This window comes from Battus philenor, unplaced genomic scaffold, assembly GCF_028537555.1.
Source record: "Battus philenor isolate CCGP_79_NKW_IND1 unplaced genomic scaffold, ilBatPhil1.0.hap1 SCAF_9, whole genome shotgun sequence".
In the NCBI taxonomy this organism is placed as follows: domain Eukaryota; kingdom Metazoa; phylum Arthropoda; class Insecta; order Lepidoptera; family Papilionidae; genus Battus; species Battus philenor.
Window position 1 is genome coordinate 5,724,399 of NW_027181759.1, and position 16,315 is coordinate 5,740,713.

General features: G+C 33.3%; 3 protein-coding genes across 4 annotated transcripts; 2 read left to right on the forward strand and 1 right to left on the reverse strand.

Annotated features, from left to right (window-relative positions):
* The first annotated feature begins 64 nt into the window (after nt 1-64).
* LOC137932026 (luc7-like protein 3) lies at nt 65-8,488 on the forward strand. 2 transcript variants are annotated; one of them, XM_068775576.1, is made up of 9 exons: nt 65-332; nt 1,298-1,493; nt 1,882-1,979; nt 2,472-2,638; nt 3,702-3,839; nt 4,249-4,506; nt 5,458-5,588; nt 6,829-6,916; nt 8,043-8,488. In XM_068775576.1, exons 1-8 carry the CDS (start codon nt 228-230, stop codon nt 6,879-6,881), a joined length of 1,146 nt encoding a protein of 381 aa, XP_068631677.1. In that variant the 5' UTR covers nt 65-227; the 3' UTR covers nt 6,882-6,916; nt 8,043-8,488. The 2 variants fall into 2 exon arrangements, with proteins under 2 accessions (XP_068631677.1, XP_068631679.1); XM_068775578.1 differs by having other exon boundaries at nt 2,487-2,638.
* A 1,466-nt stretch (nt 8,489-9,954) lies between these two features.
* LOC137932132 (RNA exonuclease 4-like) lies at nt 9,955-11,953 on the reverse strand. Its single transcript, XM_068775711.1, has 2 exons — nt 11,552-11,953; nt 9,955-10,162 (listed from the first exon to the last, which is right to left on the reverse strand). Exons 1-2 carry the CDS (start codon nt 11,891-11,893, stop codon nt 10,019-10,021), a joined length of 486 nt encoding a protein of 161 aa, XP_068631812.1. The 5' UTR covers nt 11,894-11,953; the 3' UTR covers nt 9,955-10,018.
* Nucleotides 11,954-14,110: 2,157 nt separating this feature from the next.
* Vps20 (vacuolar protein sorting 20) lies at nt 14,111-15,597 on the forward strand. Its single transcript, XM_068775842.1, has 2 exons — nt 14,111-14,652; nt 15,236-15,597. Exons 1-2 carry the CDS (start codon nt 14,350-14,352, stop codon nt 15,551-15,553), a joined length of 621 nt encoding a protein of 206 aa, XP_068631943.1. The 5' UTR covers nt 14,111-14,349; the 3' UTR covers nt 15,554-15,597.
* Nucleotides 15,598-16,315: the final 718 nt, after the last annotated feature.

Genomic DNA, 16,315 nt, shown 5'->3' on the forward strand with positions numbered 1-16,315 from the left:
ATGTGTAAAAACTAAAATTCTGTAAATATAAAAATCTTTCCGACACTACATTTTAACATGGTGGCTTAGTAGCTATCTTCCGCATCGAGTGACTTATTAAAACGCAAGTGTTAATAAACTTAATTTCTTTTAGTTAAATAATTACTTGGTCATGTAAATTTATTATTAGAACCTCGGTAACAATTTAGTATCATAGTTTTCATTTAAGTGGAGTTTATTAAATCACAATGGCGGTCCTAGCAGCCGCACAGTTGTTAGATGAATTAATGGGACGACATCGTAACACTAATCCTAACGAAAAAATTAAGAAACCAAATTGGGAAGACCCTGAAGTAAGTATGCCTTATAATATTATTGATAAGATACCTCACATAAATATGACCATATAACCCGATGTGAAATGCAAATTCATTCTTTATGAAAACGCCGGGTTTCGCACATCGCATAGTATTTTTAAGCCATAAAACCAGTTATCTTGCCAATCCATAAAAATGTAATAGTCATATCTGCCCGTCTTAATACCTAGACGCAATGCTGTAGTAAGGACACGACATGATAACAAGATTTTCTCTGATAATACTAAACATTACACCTTCGTATTCACCGGACAGAGTATAAGGTTTTTTCAATTTAAGTATTTTATGCTATATACTTCTACTTGTCATGAAAAATCTCTTGGAAATCTGATTTTCCAATGTACTTAGTCTCATTAGCTGAAATTCACACCATGTTAATAGCTGATGCATGAAGTGCATTCTTACCTCGTTTTAACTACGCAATATGAATATAGTTGGGCATTTTCTGGTATTAACTCCATCCAGTGAATCTTGTCTTGTACCAGCAGGCTGATTTTCAAAATCAAGTGTCACTATACTGAATTAGCTTAGTGTCCAGTGTACATAGTATAATTAGTAAAATATTTTTGATCAATCTCAATGTTGTCAAATTAGAAATACAGTTTAAATTCCACTCAAGTTGTGATAAGCAAATTTGTCATTATCCCGTACATACAACTTTGCAAAAACTTAATATGAATAAAAATAATATATGCATTAGTGCATTGTTCAAGAAATTTACTGAACAGATTACCCAGTATGTTTAGCAAGTGTTTGATAAATCACATGGTTTACCAAAGTTGATTATATAAGAGGATGTTTAAATTGTTAAATGAAACTTTTTAACAAAATTAAAGGTGAAAATGTGTGATTTTTCTTTCTAAACTAACTAACTAACTGATGTTGAAATAAACAATCATATAAAATAACTTTAGTCACATTAAAATATATTTTCTTTGCAGTATTGTAAATATTTCATGGTAAAATTTTGCCCCCATGATTTATTTGTTAACACCCGGGCAGACCTTGGAGCTTGTCCAAAAGTTCATGATGATGAAGTTAAGGAATTGTTCGAAAAGGCTGATTCTTCCTACAAAAAAGCACAATATGTTGAAGAATTTTTACGTTTTTGTAGACACATGATCAGTGAAGTAGAGAGTAAGTAATCTATTATAATATCAAAATATCTGATATCGAGTAACTTCTCCATTGAATATTTATATTTTTTATATAAAGTAAGCAAGAGATGTGATATTATTTATAACCTATTCTTCATTGCACATCTAATTGGAATAAAGCACAATCCATCAACTTATAACATGAACATAGTTAAGGCCAGCAACTGCATATGCATATGGAAAAAAGACATTTTTTGGAAGTATGGGATTATACTTTCTCTTAGATCATTTAAATAAATCACTGTATTTATTCACTTTGTATATCTTTTTTTTTGTTTATCTTTAAGTATTTACTAATATAATACAATTCTCATTTTTTTTACTATCAATAATGGATGTAATGCATATGTTATGTTGTTTGGTTATAGGAAAAATCCAGAAAGGTAAACAAAGATTAGAACTTATGAACTCTAAACCTGAAGGTCCTCCAATGACTCAAGCTCAAACTGAAAAAAATCAAGAACAGGTTGGTTGCTTTTAATTTTACTTAACATATAGTGTGCTTTATCTTTCTGTAGATATGACAATCAATATGGAATTAATAAAGTAATATATTCAGTAGAAACTGAGTAAATTTTGTCTAATTTAATTACATTGTAATGTGAGTGAAGATGTAAGTAAGTGAACATAAGCAAGAAAATAAACAATTTATGTAGTGCAATATTTAAAAACATTGTATTTTTTGTAAAATGAAACTAAAAATAGTTTTTCATATAAATGAATGATCATAACTCTTATAATTTCTTGCTATTATCATTTATTCTTGAAACAAATATATTATTTTAGTGTTAATTGGAAATAAAAATGTACTATTCTAAGTATTACCTATTGATAGCAGTCTTAACTGCTGTGTTTGTAAGTTTTTCACAAGTCAAAAAGTTGTCCCAAATCTTTTTTTTATTTTTGAATGTAATGGTTTATATATGTACAGATAATTATGTAAAAATTATATCTCAAGGGTGATTTACTTAAGGTGAAGCTTCTATCAGAGAAGATTACAGCATTGGTGCAGGAAGCTGAAGAGGCAGGCACCCGAGGAGATGTGGAACAAGCGCAGGGATTGATGAAATTATGTGATCGACTGAAAGAGGAGAAAGAACAGCTTGTTAAACAGCAAGAAAACAGGTTTGTTTATTGTTACAGGTTTGTTTATAGTTACAGTTTAGAAAGGTTAGTTTTATAAGGTCGATGGGTGCATATGAGAAGGCCTAAAGTTACCCAAAAACACAATGAAGAAGGCTATGCCCTGAGTTTCCCCGTGAATCGAATCAGAAATGAAGAGTGAAGGTCATCAACCTTACTCAAAGACTTGCTTGTCTCAAGCGGTAGTGAGCAACAGAACCCATCGCTCATGCAACCCACGGTGGTTGGGGCAGAAACGTTATCGAGAGGCGACAACTCGGTAGACGCGGCGTGGTTAGGGTCCCTATTAGTTGGACCGATTACAAGTGCAAAACCAGTCACCGTGGTAATATTTGCAGATATGCATTGCAATGGGCCTCTATTGGCTGATATGATGATAGTTTTATAATAAGTATGGCAATCAAAATTTTTATTAAACAATAAGTAATAGTATTGGTCATTTGAATACTGTTTCACAAAATTGTAATTAGTATGTAGACTATTTCTCTGACATTGTACAACTTTGGTTAAGCATGATTAGTCTATTAACTGAATCATTTAGTAAATAAATAATCATTCACTAATTTATTAACCAACTATTCAACTATTGATCATGAAATTGATCAGTTCTTTTTGAAAATGCAATTTTTCTTTACTAAAAGATTACATATTGACACATGTAATTTTGAAGAAACTTTTTATTAGTAATTGTATCTACTCATGTCACATCAATTGTATATTACCATACCATATACAAAGAGAACTATTAAAACTATCTATTACAGTCATTGCAATTACGTTGATATCTATCTGTAATACAAAAAATATAAAGCAAGATTACAAGTCGCCATTTAAAATCATATCTGGTGAAGAAAAAAAAATATTGTTCATTGAAAGCATCAATTATAAATAAAGATATGTAGGTAAAGGTTGGTAAGAGCAGATAACTTACTCTTTATATTCCAATATATCTATTCATAGTCTGTCTATTAATCACATGATCATGATAAAAGAACTCGCAATCCTTCATGAAGCACACATTTTTTATTGATTTGTATGATTTCAGTCATTGGTCAATGACTGCAGAGTTAGCAGCAGCGCAAGAAAAGCAAATGGAAGTATGTCCTGTGTGCGGTGCTTTTTTGATTGTTGGTGATGCCCAGCAACGTATTGATGACCATCTTTCTGGAAAACAGCATGTTGGGTATGATATTATATTGATGATGTTATTAATAATTTTAGTCTTTACATTTTTACTTGATCTTGTCAGTCTTTTATTCATGAGGAAGGTGGTGTCTCAGATTAAGACATGTCCGGCCAAGCTGATCTACATTGGCTACCCTCCTCCCAATATGTACTTCAAATTACTCGAGAGACAGGTGTTAGGTTAAGTTACGCATTTTCTAGAATTAATTTCTTATAAGAGATGTCCAAGCTGAGTTAATTCTGACAAAATTTTAACTTTGCTACAATTTAAAAAAAATGAATCATCTTTAAATCAATTTGCGTAAAATACATTACATACATTGATAATTATGAATGATTTACTAATCTTAAGAACTAGTAAAAGAATAAATAACAACTTTAGCTAATAGAGATGTTTGTGGTTACAGATATTTCAAGCTTCGGCAAGCCTATGAAGAAATGAGCGAAGCTCGGGAAAAAGAGCAGCAAGAGAAAGAGAAGAGACGGAGGGAGGAAAGAGAAAGGGAGCGTAACGCTCGTGGCGGAGGATTAGGATCCGACAGAAGGGATAGAGAACGAATGGAGAGAGATAGAGAACGTGATAGGGATCGCCCAGATAGAGAAAGAGAAAGGGACAGAGAACGTGTGGAGCGTGACCGTAATGATCGAGATAAGGACCGACATCGGTAAGTTTGTCAATATAATAAATACCATATATATAACAGGGATGGCCAAGCTCTTTGATAGTGTAAGCAATTTTTCGAAAATTTAAATTTTTGCGAGCTGCAATTGAATACGCATTTAAAACACACAAAAGAATTTTTTTACAAAAATCATATTGAAATTATTTAAAATAAGTACAGAATATGTGTATTGAGCTTAGATGTAATAGCACACATATATGACAGCACTCATGATAAAACTTAAGTTGCCGGTTATTATTTTATGTTCGGAATTTGGATTTCGTTAATTTTATGGTGGAATAATAATAATAATCATGCTATACGGACATGGGTAATATAAATTTAAATATTGAAATTATTAAGAGCTGCGTGTAGCAGGACAGCTGGCAGTTTATCCACCCCTGATAAATAACATAATTATTTTTTGACAGATGCTGATTTATAGTTGGCATTTATAACTTTCCATGGTTCAAGATGGTAGAGCACTAAATCCTAAGCATCAGCAGCATCATTTAACAAAATTTTTATGTTAATAAATCCTCATAATATCAATGATTTTTAAAATGACAAAACAACTCTTCATCTCCATCCAAAGGTTATCTGGTAGAAGACTGCCTGAATTGTTTCTTTTTTTCCTCTCTTGTCTATGGTGTACAAAAAAGCTTAAATAAATATATGCATATATAGGATAATTGCTATACTAATATATAAAGGATATTGTAAAAGTAACTACATGAGAAAAATAAACACTTACACGAATTTGTTGTTGGTTGTTTAGGGCGCGATCGAAACCCTCATAGCTTTAAGTTGAAGGATATTATAGGGGAGATCAATCTAATTCTGGTTTAGTTATCAAATTATTGTGTATTATCAATCGAAAAAGGTTTTTATTACCAATTTTCTTACATTCTTTATAAATACATATAATGTGTGTAACTTTATAACAATTTATAGATCGAATCGAGAAGATAAAGTCGGTAGACACGAAGAAAGAGACCGGGATAGAGAGCGCGACCGGGAGAAGGAGCGGGAGAGGGACCGCGAACGGGACCGCGAGCGCGAACGGAAACATCGGAGAGAAAGGCGTAAGTTTGACTTGTAAATAATTTTACACACATGTGTGTGTATGTATTTGTATTATGTAACTATATATATATATAAATATTTATATATATCAAAAAGTGCCTAGTAGCCCAAAATTGGGATGCTAATAAATAGTTTTATTGGTACGTTATACTGGAGGTTCTCATCGTAACCAACCCTTGATGCTAGCTTTTTATGAGAATAGTTCCCTTTCAATGTAATTAATTCGTTACTTCATTTTAGAAAAAGTTTTTATTAGTTTATTATTTATGTAAAAAATATATCACACCACACACATTTGATATACTATATCAAACCCAAAAATACTGTGACCTCAATAAAAAAAACCTAATAGAAAACAACTACACTGCAAAGATTTTCGACCGTTTATAGACAGACTACTGAGAAGTAAGTAAACATCAACAGTAAACATCTATGCACAGCAAACATTGTATATTGCATATCAAAAAATAATTAATTATTATTTTACAGAGACATTTTAGAGATATTTCTTTTATTTTTACAATTAAAACTAAAATTAAGAAACCATCATGCAGCATGCAAGGTTTCTCAGTTATCTACTGTAATAAGATAAAATAAGCTAATGTAACTTAGGTAGTTGTGAAATTAGTAATTAAGGTTAGTTTGTTTACTGTATAATGTGAGTACCAACATAAAAAGTATATAGTGCAAAACTTTAAAAAAACCTGTATTTTTTTTTGCGATACATAAATACAACTAACTCTTTAGACAAGCATGCAAAACAAATTGTGTAAATAAATAATTATGGGTTCCAAAACTTTAAAAAGTCATGTAACCTGAGATAACTCTAAATATACAAACATCTACAAAAGAAGTAATAATGAAATCTAAATTACATGGATATTTATGAATTGTCAACAATTTATTTCTATTACAAAAAATCAGTGCAGAGTGAAAATTTAACCCACAATATGAAATAAAAATTACTTTTGTAAAAATAAACGTGCGTGTTTATTACGGACTAGACCAAAAATGCTGTCATCATCAGCTCATCATGCAGGTGTCTAGCACAACTTTGGTTTTGAAGAACTTCATATTTTCCAATTGTATTTTGTTGATGTATAGATATGAGATTTCTGTAAGCACTGTCAAAATTAGAATAGAAATAATTGTAGAAACTTATTGATAGAACACATTTTTTTAAATAGTGTTAGAAAAGAGTTGTGTAGTTTTTAAGATGGAATTTGAATTCACCGACAGGTTCTCCTCACGAGCGGTCGCGTCGTCGCTCCCGCGACCGCGAACGCCACTAACGGACTGATAGGTATCACAAAAGCGCCTGAAACCGGTAAGTATATTGAACGCGTCCCCCATACATTGTTCTACAATTAAACTGTTCCCATGCAGCTTGATGCTCATTCCCCTTTCCTATTACAGCTCATCCAAAGGTACATGTGGCATTTTTTCTAACGACAATTTCACACAAAACTCATTCCTTTCCTCAAAAACAATATGAATAAAGAATAATAAGTAATAAAGTGAACACTGTTATTTTGCAGCTGATAGTTACGTACCAAAATAAAACTTCGGTATATGGCACTCATATGGGAGTCATGTTGACCCCGTTACATTGATTCGATAGTCGTCGTCACACCGACGGACTTGGCAGGTATTTTAATTGGTATTTTGAACAGCTGCCCCGGGGGCTGAGCGTTGGGAAAATGTTCTTTGGTAAATCCTGTACACTCCCGCATTCGCGACGATACGCGACGAATGCGAGGCAGTGCTAGAGGACCTACTAACGAACTCGGACGTGCAGTGTGCCTCGGCGTCGTTCTGAGGTATTTTTAATATCAATGTTTTGCTGTCGTCTAATTGCGAGTTGCCAGTCGACCTTCTGGATTAAGCAATGCCAGGTATTTGTTAGGATTTGTATCGAAAATCGCCATTGTAGGGAAATGGAAATTTGGAGAATTATGCTTTTATTTTGAACATCACCACATTGTAACACGCCGGGGTTGAGTGTGGATTACGTCAATCGGCCGCTTTGTCTGTACATTGCCTTTACATGAATGCCTTGTCACAGGACATGATGAGGCATACCCCAAATGCCTCTTGTCACAATATTGGATGCTGTTTTCCGATCATCTATGTATTTGCAGGTATCCAAATCAAAAAACTTATTATGTAGCAAAAGGTCTTACCACAACTCTTACAAAAATTTAACAATCAATTATCAAAATTGCAATTGAAGTAATAATTATTATAGATTTGTTCGAGTTGTAGACTTGATGCTACATTGTAAAAATTCTAATGCCCCTAATCCGTTTGGAACACATGACTGACAATGAATTTCTATTGCAATTTAAAACTTATTTTGGTTAAAGTTATATTTTGCCGTCTATCATTGTCACATGTGAATTCAACAGTTTTTTGTCACATGCTAGTTTCTAGCTTCTCGATGGACTTTTCAGTTGGCAAATCGTAGAAGATTCCAGAAGAGCAACCACCTGTCGTCGCTCACAAAAGAGGTACTTTTGAAATTAAGGCACCTACCTATGAAATGGAAGACTGGCAGCCAGGAAACATTAAGAGAACACCCCACAACGGTTTCGAGGTGACATAACGTAGCAGTCGCGGGTAGCAATAAGGAACTTTACCTAGGACTTCAAACTAATTGGTTAACGTAAATGCATGTACGTTTTAAGCTAGATATATACTTGTCATTTCGCCTTAGCAATAATATGTGTAAATTGTAGCTACCTCTACTGTTTTATCCCTAGGGAGGTCATTTGTTTCTGTATACCAGAGTCCACTGAGGATTGATTCAGGTATTTATAATTTTTATTATATTATTGAGAATGTTGTTTGAGAATAAATTTTCGTGTATGAAATGAGCCTTTAAGCGTTACTTACTCTATTAAATTTAAAAAATAAATACTTCATTGTTTTTATTCAACCCTTGGCCAACCCCTTTCCTTTCTCCTATGGACGAACAAACTGTGCTACATAGATCGATTGACATTATAAAAAGATACAATCGACGCTAAACAAAATTAAAATTTATGTGATATTATAGTACTTGCACGGCCCTTGTTTAGTTGATGGTGGAAATAATAATCTTGTTATGCACGCGACCTGTTTCAACTAGTCTATTCCATTTTAGGTTTTTACGATAACTAAAATAATATCAAAATATACATTATAATTGATATCTGAAAACTATATTTCAAATATAGTTTAATATAATAATTTGTTAGTATATTTAACTTGCATGGTTTTCGGAAGGGGGAAGGAGCAAATGTATCGCGCCACTTGGATGAATAATTGCAATTTAACTAAAAATTATTTCTACATTAACAAAGTTCTCTGAAGCGCGCTGGAACAATCCACTACTCCAAGGGTCTACTCAAATATTATTTATTTTATATACCTAATGGTACCATACATTTTATCTAATTTGTTGTAAAAAAACACTACATGGACAAGAATAATTTAATGTTTTTCTTCTGAATATATATAATATGCAATTACTATTTGTTGTTGTTGGCAAGAAAATGTTTTTGAGCTTTTTAAAAATTTTGATATTTTGTCAATTGTAATTTTTGGCTGTCACGACTTAAAAGTTGTCCCCTTGCACCACTTTTCTCGTTGCCTTGCGGGCTGTTAGTTTTATTGAAATGAGTTCGCGGAAGCGGAAGTCCTCGAACTTATGGTTTGAGCACAATTTTTGTGAACCGTGTGAATCTATTTGTAATATTGTACAAATCCGATTACATTTATCATTAACGTATATATTTCTATGTAATTTACACTGCGCTTTTGAACTATATGGCTTACCTAAAACTTTTATTTCCTGCAAATTCGTAAAATCATTTGAATTTTGATTCAGACTAACTTGAAATGTAAAGAATATATCAAAGCTAGTAAATAGAAAGAAACGAAATTACTTTGTATTCAATGAATTTTTCGTAGAAATTATCAAAACAAATTATTTTACCGACTGTACCCAGAAATTAAGAATTTCTTTTTTTCGTGACATAGACTAGCCAAAGGTGTTAGAGGGAAAACCAGTTGGTTCTTATACGGTTTATCATTTATACGAAGAAGTATAAACGTTTTTTGCATAATTTATCCCATAATTAAAAAGGTTATCGCATCTGTGGCGCCTCCTGATATGCTAAAATAGATCGCGTTAACAGACGAAGAGAGAGAGAGATACCTTTTCCTTTCTCGCCATCTTGGTATATATTTTACCGAAGTGCCTGAACGTAATACAGTATTGCATGATGTTATCTTGACAGTATGTTCGCATAACTTCAAAATAATATAACTGAGGGGCAAGAATAATCTTTACAGCAAACTTTCAGTCGACTAAAACAATCATTCTTATCACATAGAAAAAATTAAAATTTTATTAGTTTATTAATAAAATGTTTACATTTAATATTTAACGCCAATTGTTGGCTACAGTTTGATATATTTTCATAGCGATCCTAGCGTCTTCGACCGAGTCGTGCGGTCCCTGGTGTATGATTTGTCGTAGAAAGTGTTGGGCCAGTAACTGAAGCGATGCAGGGTGTCCATTGTTGAGCTGTAAACAATGTCATAAATTCAAGAGCGCTGTAAATTTTTAAGTCATTGTGTAGCCGCCTTACATATACTGTATAAGAACACTACAGCGAGACTACAGTTATAAATAGTGTAAACTACAATCTCATTGCTTCGCATGTCATCTTTAGATTCCAATAGGAAATCAATTTGGCGACTAAGGCACGTTGGTGTAAGCAGAGAAATCGAGACCAATACATGTAACCGAACCCGCACTGACACACGGACGCAACCCGGGATTCACTAAACGGGGTGCACGACCCCTAAAGAACGGGAACGCCCGCTGCCAACTACGCTCCAGCCACTGATGTCTACCAATTCACATCACTACAGAACAACACCGATCACGAAACTCCCAGATCCACCCAAGAGTTCCAGAAAACTGGACACGGCTCCCATATAGAACAGGTGGACCCACCGTTTCAAGCACATCGACTTCTACCTAGGACACCCGAGAGTCCCAGAAAACAGAGCACAGCTCTAATGTAAATCAGGTAGAGCTCGTCGTCCTAGACTGTCAACAAACAAGACCGGATCACTGATCCGGAAGGGTCCTCCACACTCGCCCCTGCAGACCGGCCACAACCACCATCATCTCAACATGGTCTTTAAGCTATCTATCGCTATACATCATCATATAATACCAATTAATCTACCTATGGTTTTTGCAACTTACCCGGGCCAAGGGTAAATACTAACCAACACTCATCGTTCAAGAATCTTACCACGTGAGGCCTGTGACTGTTTTACCAATCGGTCACAGCACAACACGGCTCCACCACATCACACTTCTCACACGTGACTCCGTGCGCCAACTCTTACTTCATCAACGCATGTTGGTTTCTCCTCCGCACGTGCACACTCCGTGCGCCAACATATGCCTCACTCAAAATGCTCGCTCAGTCTTCCCGAATAAAATTCGGTCCCCACCTTTTTTCCATCTTGACATAATCTCTCATAAAAAAGTAAAAATAGCATAGCGACAGTACACTGTCAGGGTGACAAAGGAGGTTTAATACATTTAATTGCATTAACCACGCGTCCGAAACATCGCGTATTTCGCGACACATGGAGTGAAGTCAGCTAACTTCGAAAACTAGATCACAGAATAACTGCGTAATAAATATCTCACGTTAAAGACAATCTGCGAGACTAGTTAAAGTTTACCGAGACGCCATCTATTAGTGGAGCGCTTATGAAATGCTTCTTCAGAGGTCGCTTAATTGTAGGAGAGAGCTGCTTCATTAAGCCAATGAGTAAGATATAACGAAACATATTTCCGCCTTAAGACAATCATACGGTAAGGAAGATTAATCACTTTTATATATTATAACTAATATAAATTGATATAAAATATCAATGTTAAACTCACCCTCTTGAATGGTTCGTAAGTAGCCAAATCTCTAATATCCCGTGCTGGATGGGAAAGTTTTAAGGCGCCAAGGTCAAATTCCAATGAATGCCCTACTAAAATTTTACCACGAATCAAATTCTGAACTTCTCTTTGGATAACATTAAAGTCCACGCCATTTTCCAAGTTATGTCTCTGTATTCCACTTACAGAAGTACGATAATCAGTTACAGTCTCAGTAGGTTTCACGTATTTATCATATACGCAAACACCTGAACTGTTAACCAACGATACCCGCGCCAGTACGCTCCGATTAGATACTCCGCCCACCATCTCACAGTCCAGCGCAATGCAGTTAGTCATTTTATAATCAGTTGTATATTACAGATTACTATAATTACTTTACTTTTCAGATGCACAAACCAGAATAAATGAACATAAACTAAACACGCTATTATATATGCGGGATTCAGACATTTAACGGGGGACACCTAACCATAGACAATCTGAACAAAAATCTATAACACTATTATTTTAATTATCATATAAAAAATTCTATCAATAAATATAAAATAACATTACAAACTTATTAATGCATTGTTATATTCACTTTAGAAAGTCACAGTTTTTGTTCTTTAAATTCAAACTTATACTAAATGTAACTGTTCTCGGCGATTTATTTAATGTTTTTAATACTAAACATCAGAATTTTAATTTTATGCATGATAATAGTTATTTATTACATAATTATTTCTTTTGATGTTATATTCAAAATAAGAAGAACATTTTTAATACAACTGGGAAGAGGCAATGCAGTAAATTACTTACAAATTATAAGAATCCCAACACCGTACTGTTCAGGAGACTTCGCCATAAACTCTAGTTACAATGTTAAACTTTTTTCTTTATTTGTCTTTATTCTTTGTTAAGATAAACTTGTGACTTCTACTTAAGACTCAATCCTCGTGTTTTAACTAGTATTTTTTTTAAATATCGATACTAACATTACGCGAAATTTAATATAAATATTTACTAATAATAAAATTTTAATATTCTATTATTAAATTAACTTTCATGTCACTAAAATTAAAGGCAATAAACTTAAACGTATGTTCAAAAAATATCTATGCACCGATTAGTCCCGCAAAGTATATCTTGAATATTGATAAATGACAATAACATTCTTTATTTATTATTATCTTGCGATATCGATAAAAATGAAACAAAAAGATGTCAGCACATTTGTTATTAACTAAACCTGTACCGGTTTCTTGTTTTATTTGAAACATTGTGTGTGACGTGTGGTATGTATTTTTATTAATAGCCAAAAATTTCAATCAAATTATAACAGTGATCAGTCTATAATTTGCCAACAGCAGGAATGATCGGAGATTTTTTGTTTCATTTCTCAAACAAGTCTGCCTTATTGTGAAGTACTGAGCAATTGAGTCTATTCAGCTTATAATTTTTTATGTAAATTTTACTTTACTAGCATCCGGGCACTTCGGCATCTGGAATTCTCGTATTCTGCGGATAGATAAGTCATTTTCACTCGACGACGACGGAGTTAATCTAAAATGACTGAGTTAGTTATTTCACATCTCGGTTGGATTTGGCTCCTCGCCAACTTCCGGTCTTGACGTTCCGTCAGCTATACAGACTGGCTTCCGATTTGGAGCCTGGCTGCCTCTCTTTATGATCTCTATTATTTTTTACGTTGTTCATACTGTTCCCACGAAAATGGCGAGAAATATTAGTCCACGTGGGCAGAGCTCCATACCCAAAGTAAGCCTAAATGAAGCCCGTCAGTAGGATGTCAGATATTCTGACAGAGGACATCACTAGTGGCTGAATCTCCCATCAGTAATGCATACCTTCGCGGTAAGCTAACGCTTGAAGTTCGGGTGTTTTCTACATAGGTTATCATTCTCACGGTTCGGGCGGTAAAGCCAAGATCCTCGTTTGGAGCTCGAAGACACGACTTCTACGTAGCAGGTCAAGACTTGCTCTAACCTGCCAACCCAGTGACCTTGCTAAGGAACATCGAGTCCACTCTTGCCTCTCCAATAAGCCCTAGCTCACTGTAGAGGCAAGAGTGGACCTCAGCATAGGTGCTGAGCATAGAAACTCCCGGAAAGACGGCTTCGCGGTAGATTATTTTCGCCAGTCAGCAGCCCAGAGATCGGCCCGTGCTCATGAAGTACCAAGAGGAGATTTTCAGACATCTCAACAGACCTCAACTGGCAGTCTTGTGTAAATCTCGACATTATAAATTTAGTAATTCATTTAATTTTAAGAAAGTTATGGATTAATGTCAACCAAAAGCTCAAATTTAAATTGGGTCACAAAGTAACAAGAATATATAAAATATATATATAGACTATGAAATCTACCAAAATCACAGATGAATTGTTAATAAAATAAGGTAAAAATTTGCCAAGTACAAGTTAAAGGCATTTTACTTTTTAAAAACCGTAAAAGAAAAATTGGTTGCAACAACATTTATGTAAAAATGACATAAAAACCATGCATAATTTATTAAATTGTAATTGTATTATTTTAGATATTTAAACTTTTATAAACCTACTAAAGCTATAAAAAATGATTTCGGGTAAAATGGACTAGTAAACAAATCATTTTTTGGTTAAAAAAAACATTGACGTTTGTCAAAGTAGTCGAGTCCACTGCCTAATCACTTTACGTGTATAGTAACATTGATAAATGTGATGTTTTAATAAGATTAAAGTGAATTAAATAATAAAGAGATTATTTTTGTCTCTCAAACCTAATGTATATTCCTCGTATTGTAATTTAAGAAAATGGGTGCCTTATTTGGTAAAAGTAAAAAACCTGCAAGCAGAGTTACTGAACAAGATAAAGCAGTTTTACAATTAAAGCAGCAAAGAGATAAATTAAAACAATATCAGAAAAAAATAGAGCTAAACCTAGAAAGAGATAGACAGTTAGCTAAGAAACTTCTTGCTGAAGATAAACGAGAGCGGGCAAAACTTTTATTGAAAAAAAAGAGGTACCAAGAGCAATTGCTTCAAAACACAGATGCACAGCTAGAAAAGTTAGAGCTGTTAACACATGATCTCGAATTTACACAAATAGAAGTACAGGTAAACTTATTTTCTATATTACCACCTAGTATCACCAAGAGGATAGCTATCAAATTGGTGTTCCAACTGATTTTTGACAACCCAATATACCCAATCACATCATATACATAATAAGTTTTATTTTAAATTATATTTATGATTAATTGATGTTTAGTACATCTTATGGAAAATAGTTTCGAAATAAATAATGTAATAGTGAAAAACTGTATTTTCAAAATTGGATTACTTCATATTAAAGTCAATTATTGTCTATTTTCTGTCCCCTGGGAAGTTATTGCTTATTTTTGACTAATGGTACATACATTTTCTCTCTAAAGTCTGTTAACCTATAGCCAATCAACTTATATACAATAAAAATAATTCCAACATGTCAATCAAATGCCTGTTTTTTGTCATTTAGTGGCAAAATAAATTAAATAGTATTGTTAGTCATTTTGAATTGAAAAACATTGGTCAATACCACATTGTTCATCTCATTATTTTATGGTACAAAAAATACACAGCAACTTCTGTACTATGAGTTAGGAAATTGATGAAGATGTACATGCATATTTTCTTTACAATCCAACATTCCATTGTTCAGGTATTAGAGGGACTAAAAACTGGCAATGCTGCATTGAAGAAAGTTCATGAAATTCTTAATGTTGAAGAAATAGAAAAAATTATGGATGAAACCCAGGAGGGTATTGAGAAACAAAGAGAGATAGATGAATTGATTTCTGGGCAACTGACAAGTGAAGATGATGAGGCTATTGAAGCTGAGCTGGAAGCAATTCTAGATGTTTCTGATCAGCTACCCGAAGTGCCTACAGATACACTTGCTGAGAACAGTGCAGAAGAAGTACCAGAGAGGCCACAAAGAGTTAAGAATAAGCCAAGCAAAATTGCTGTGGAAGCTTAAAGAAAACTATATACAATAAGAGATCAAAAATTTATATAGATGAAATATTTATTAAAAATTGTATATAAATAAATAAATTTTATATTGTAATAATTATTGGTGATTTAATTAGAGGAAAACTAGTGGCAGATTGTTAAGTAAAAATGGTAGTTTATTTCTGACTTTAAGAACTTATGAATGACCCCTTGACTCATTTTGAGGGCAGTTTTTTTTTAATTTAAAAACTATGTTTTTGGGTTATAGATACCATTTTATAATATTAAAAATATAGCATCTGTTGCTTTGATTTTTGTTCATTATATGTAACAGATTATTTCTGGAAGTGATCAATAATTTATATATAAGATTTTCTTTCAGTGTTGCAAAGTGAATTATTTTAATCCTCAATTTTGTCCGCACAGGTAGGCAGGAGTAAATTATTGTATTTGACTATAAGACAAAAAGTAAATCCAAAATTTTATATTTTTAGAGCTTAACTTACATGTTTTGTATAAATTAATACTATCCAGTTCTTACACGTGTGGGTTTGATATTAGATAAAAAATATCCTGAGGGAATTTGATTAAAAATAGATTAGTCAGCACATCATTTAAAAATTTCCTGGGTATGAAATGTTAATTTTGTTTTTATAATTTTTTTCTCCATGGTTATCAACAATCAGTCACTGAGTATAAGTAGATTCATTTCCTGACCTCTATCACCCCTCAAGATGAATTTCCTCAACTTTCACCATCTAATATTTGTATATCATAGCTTTCCAGT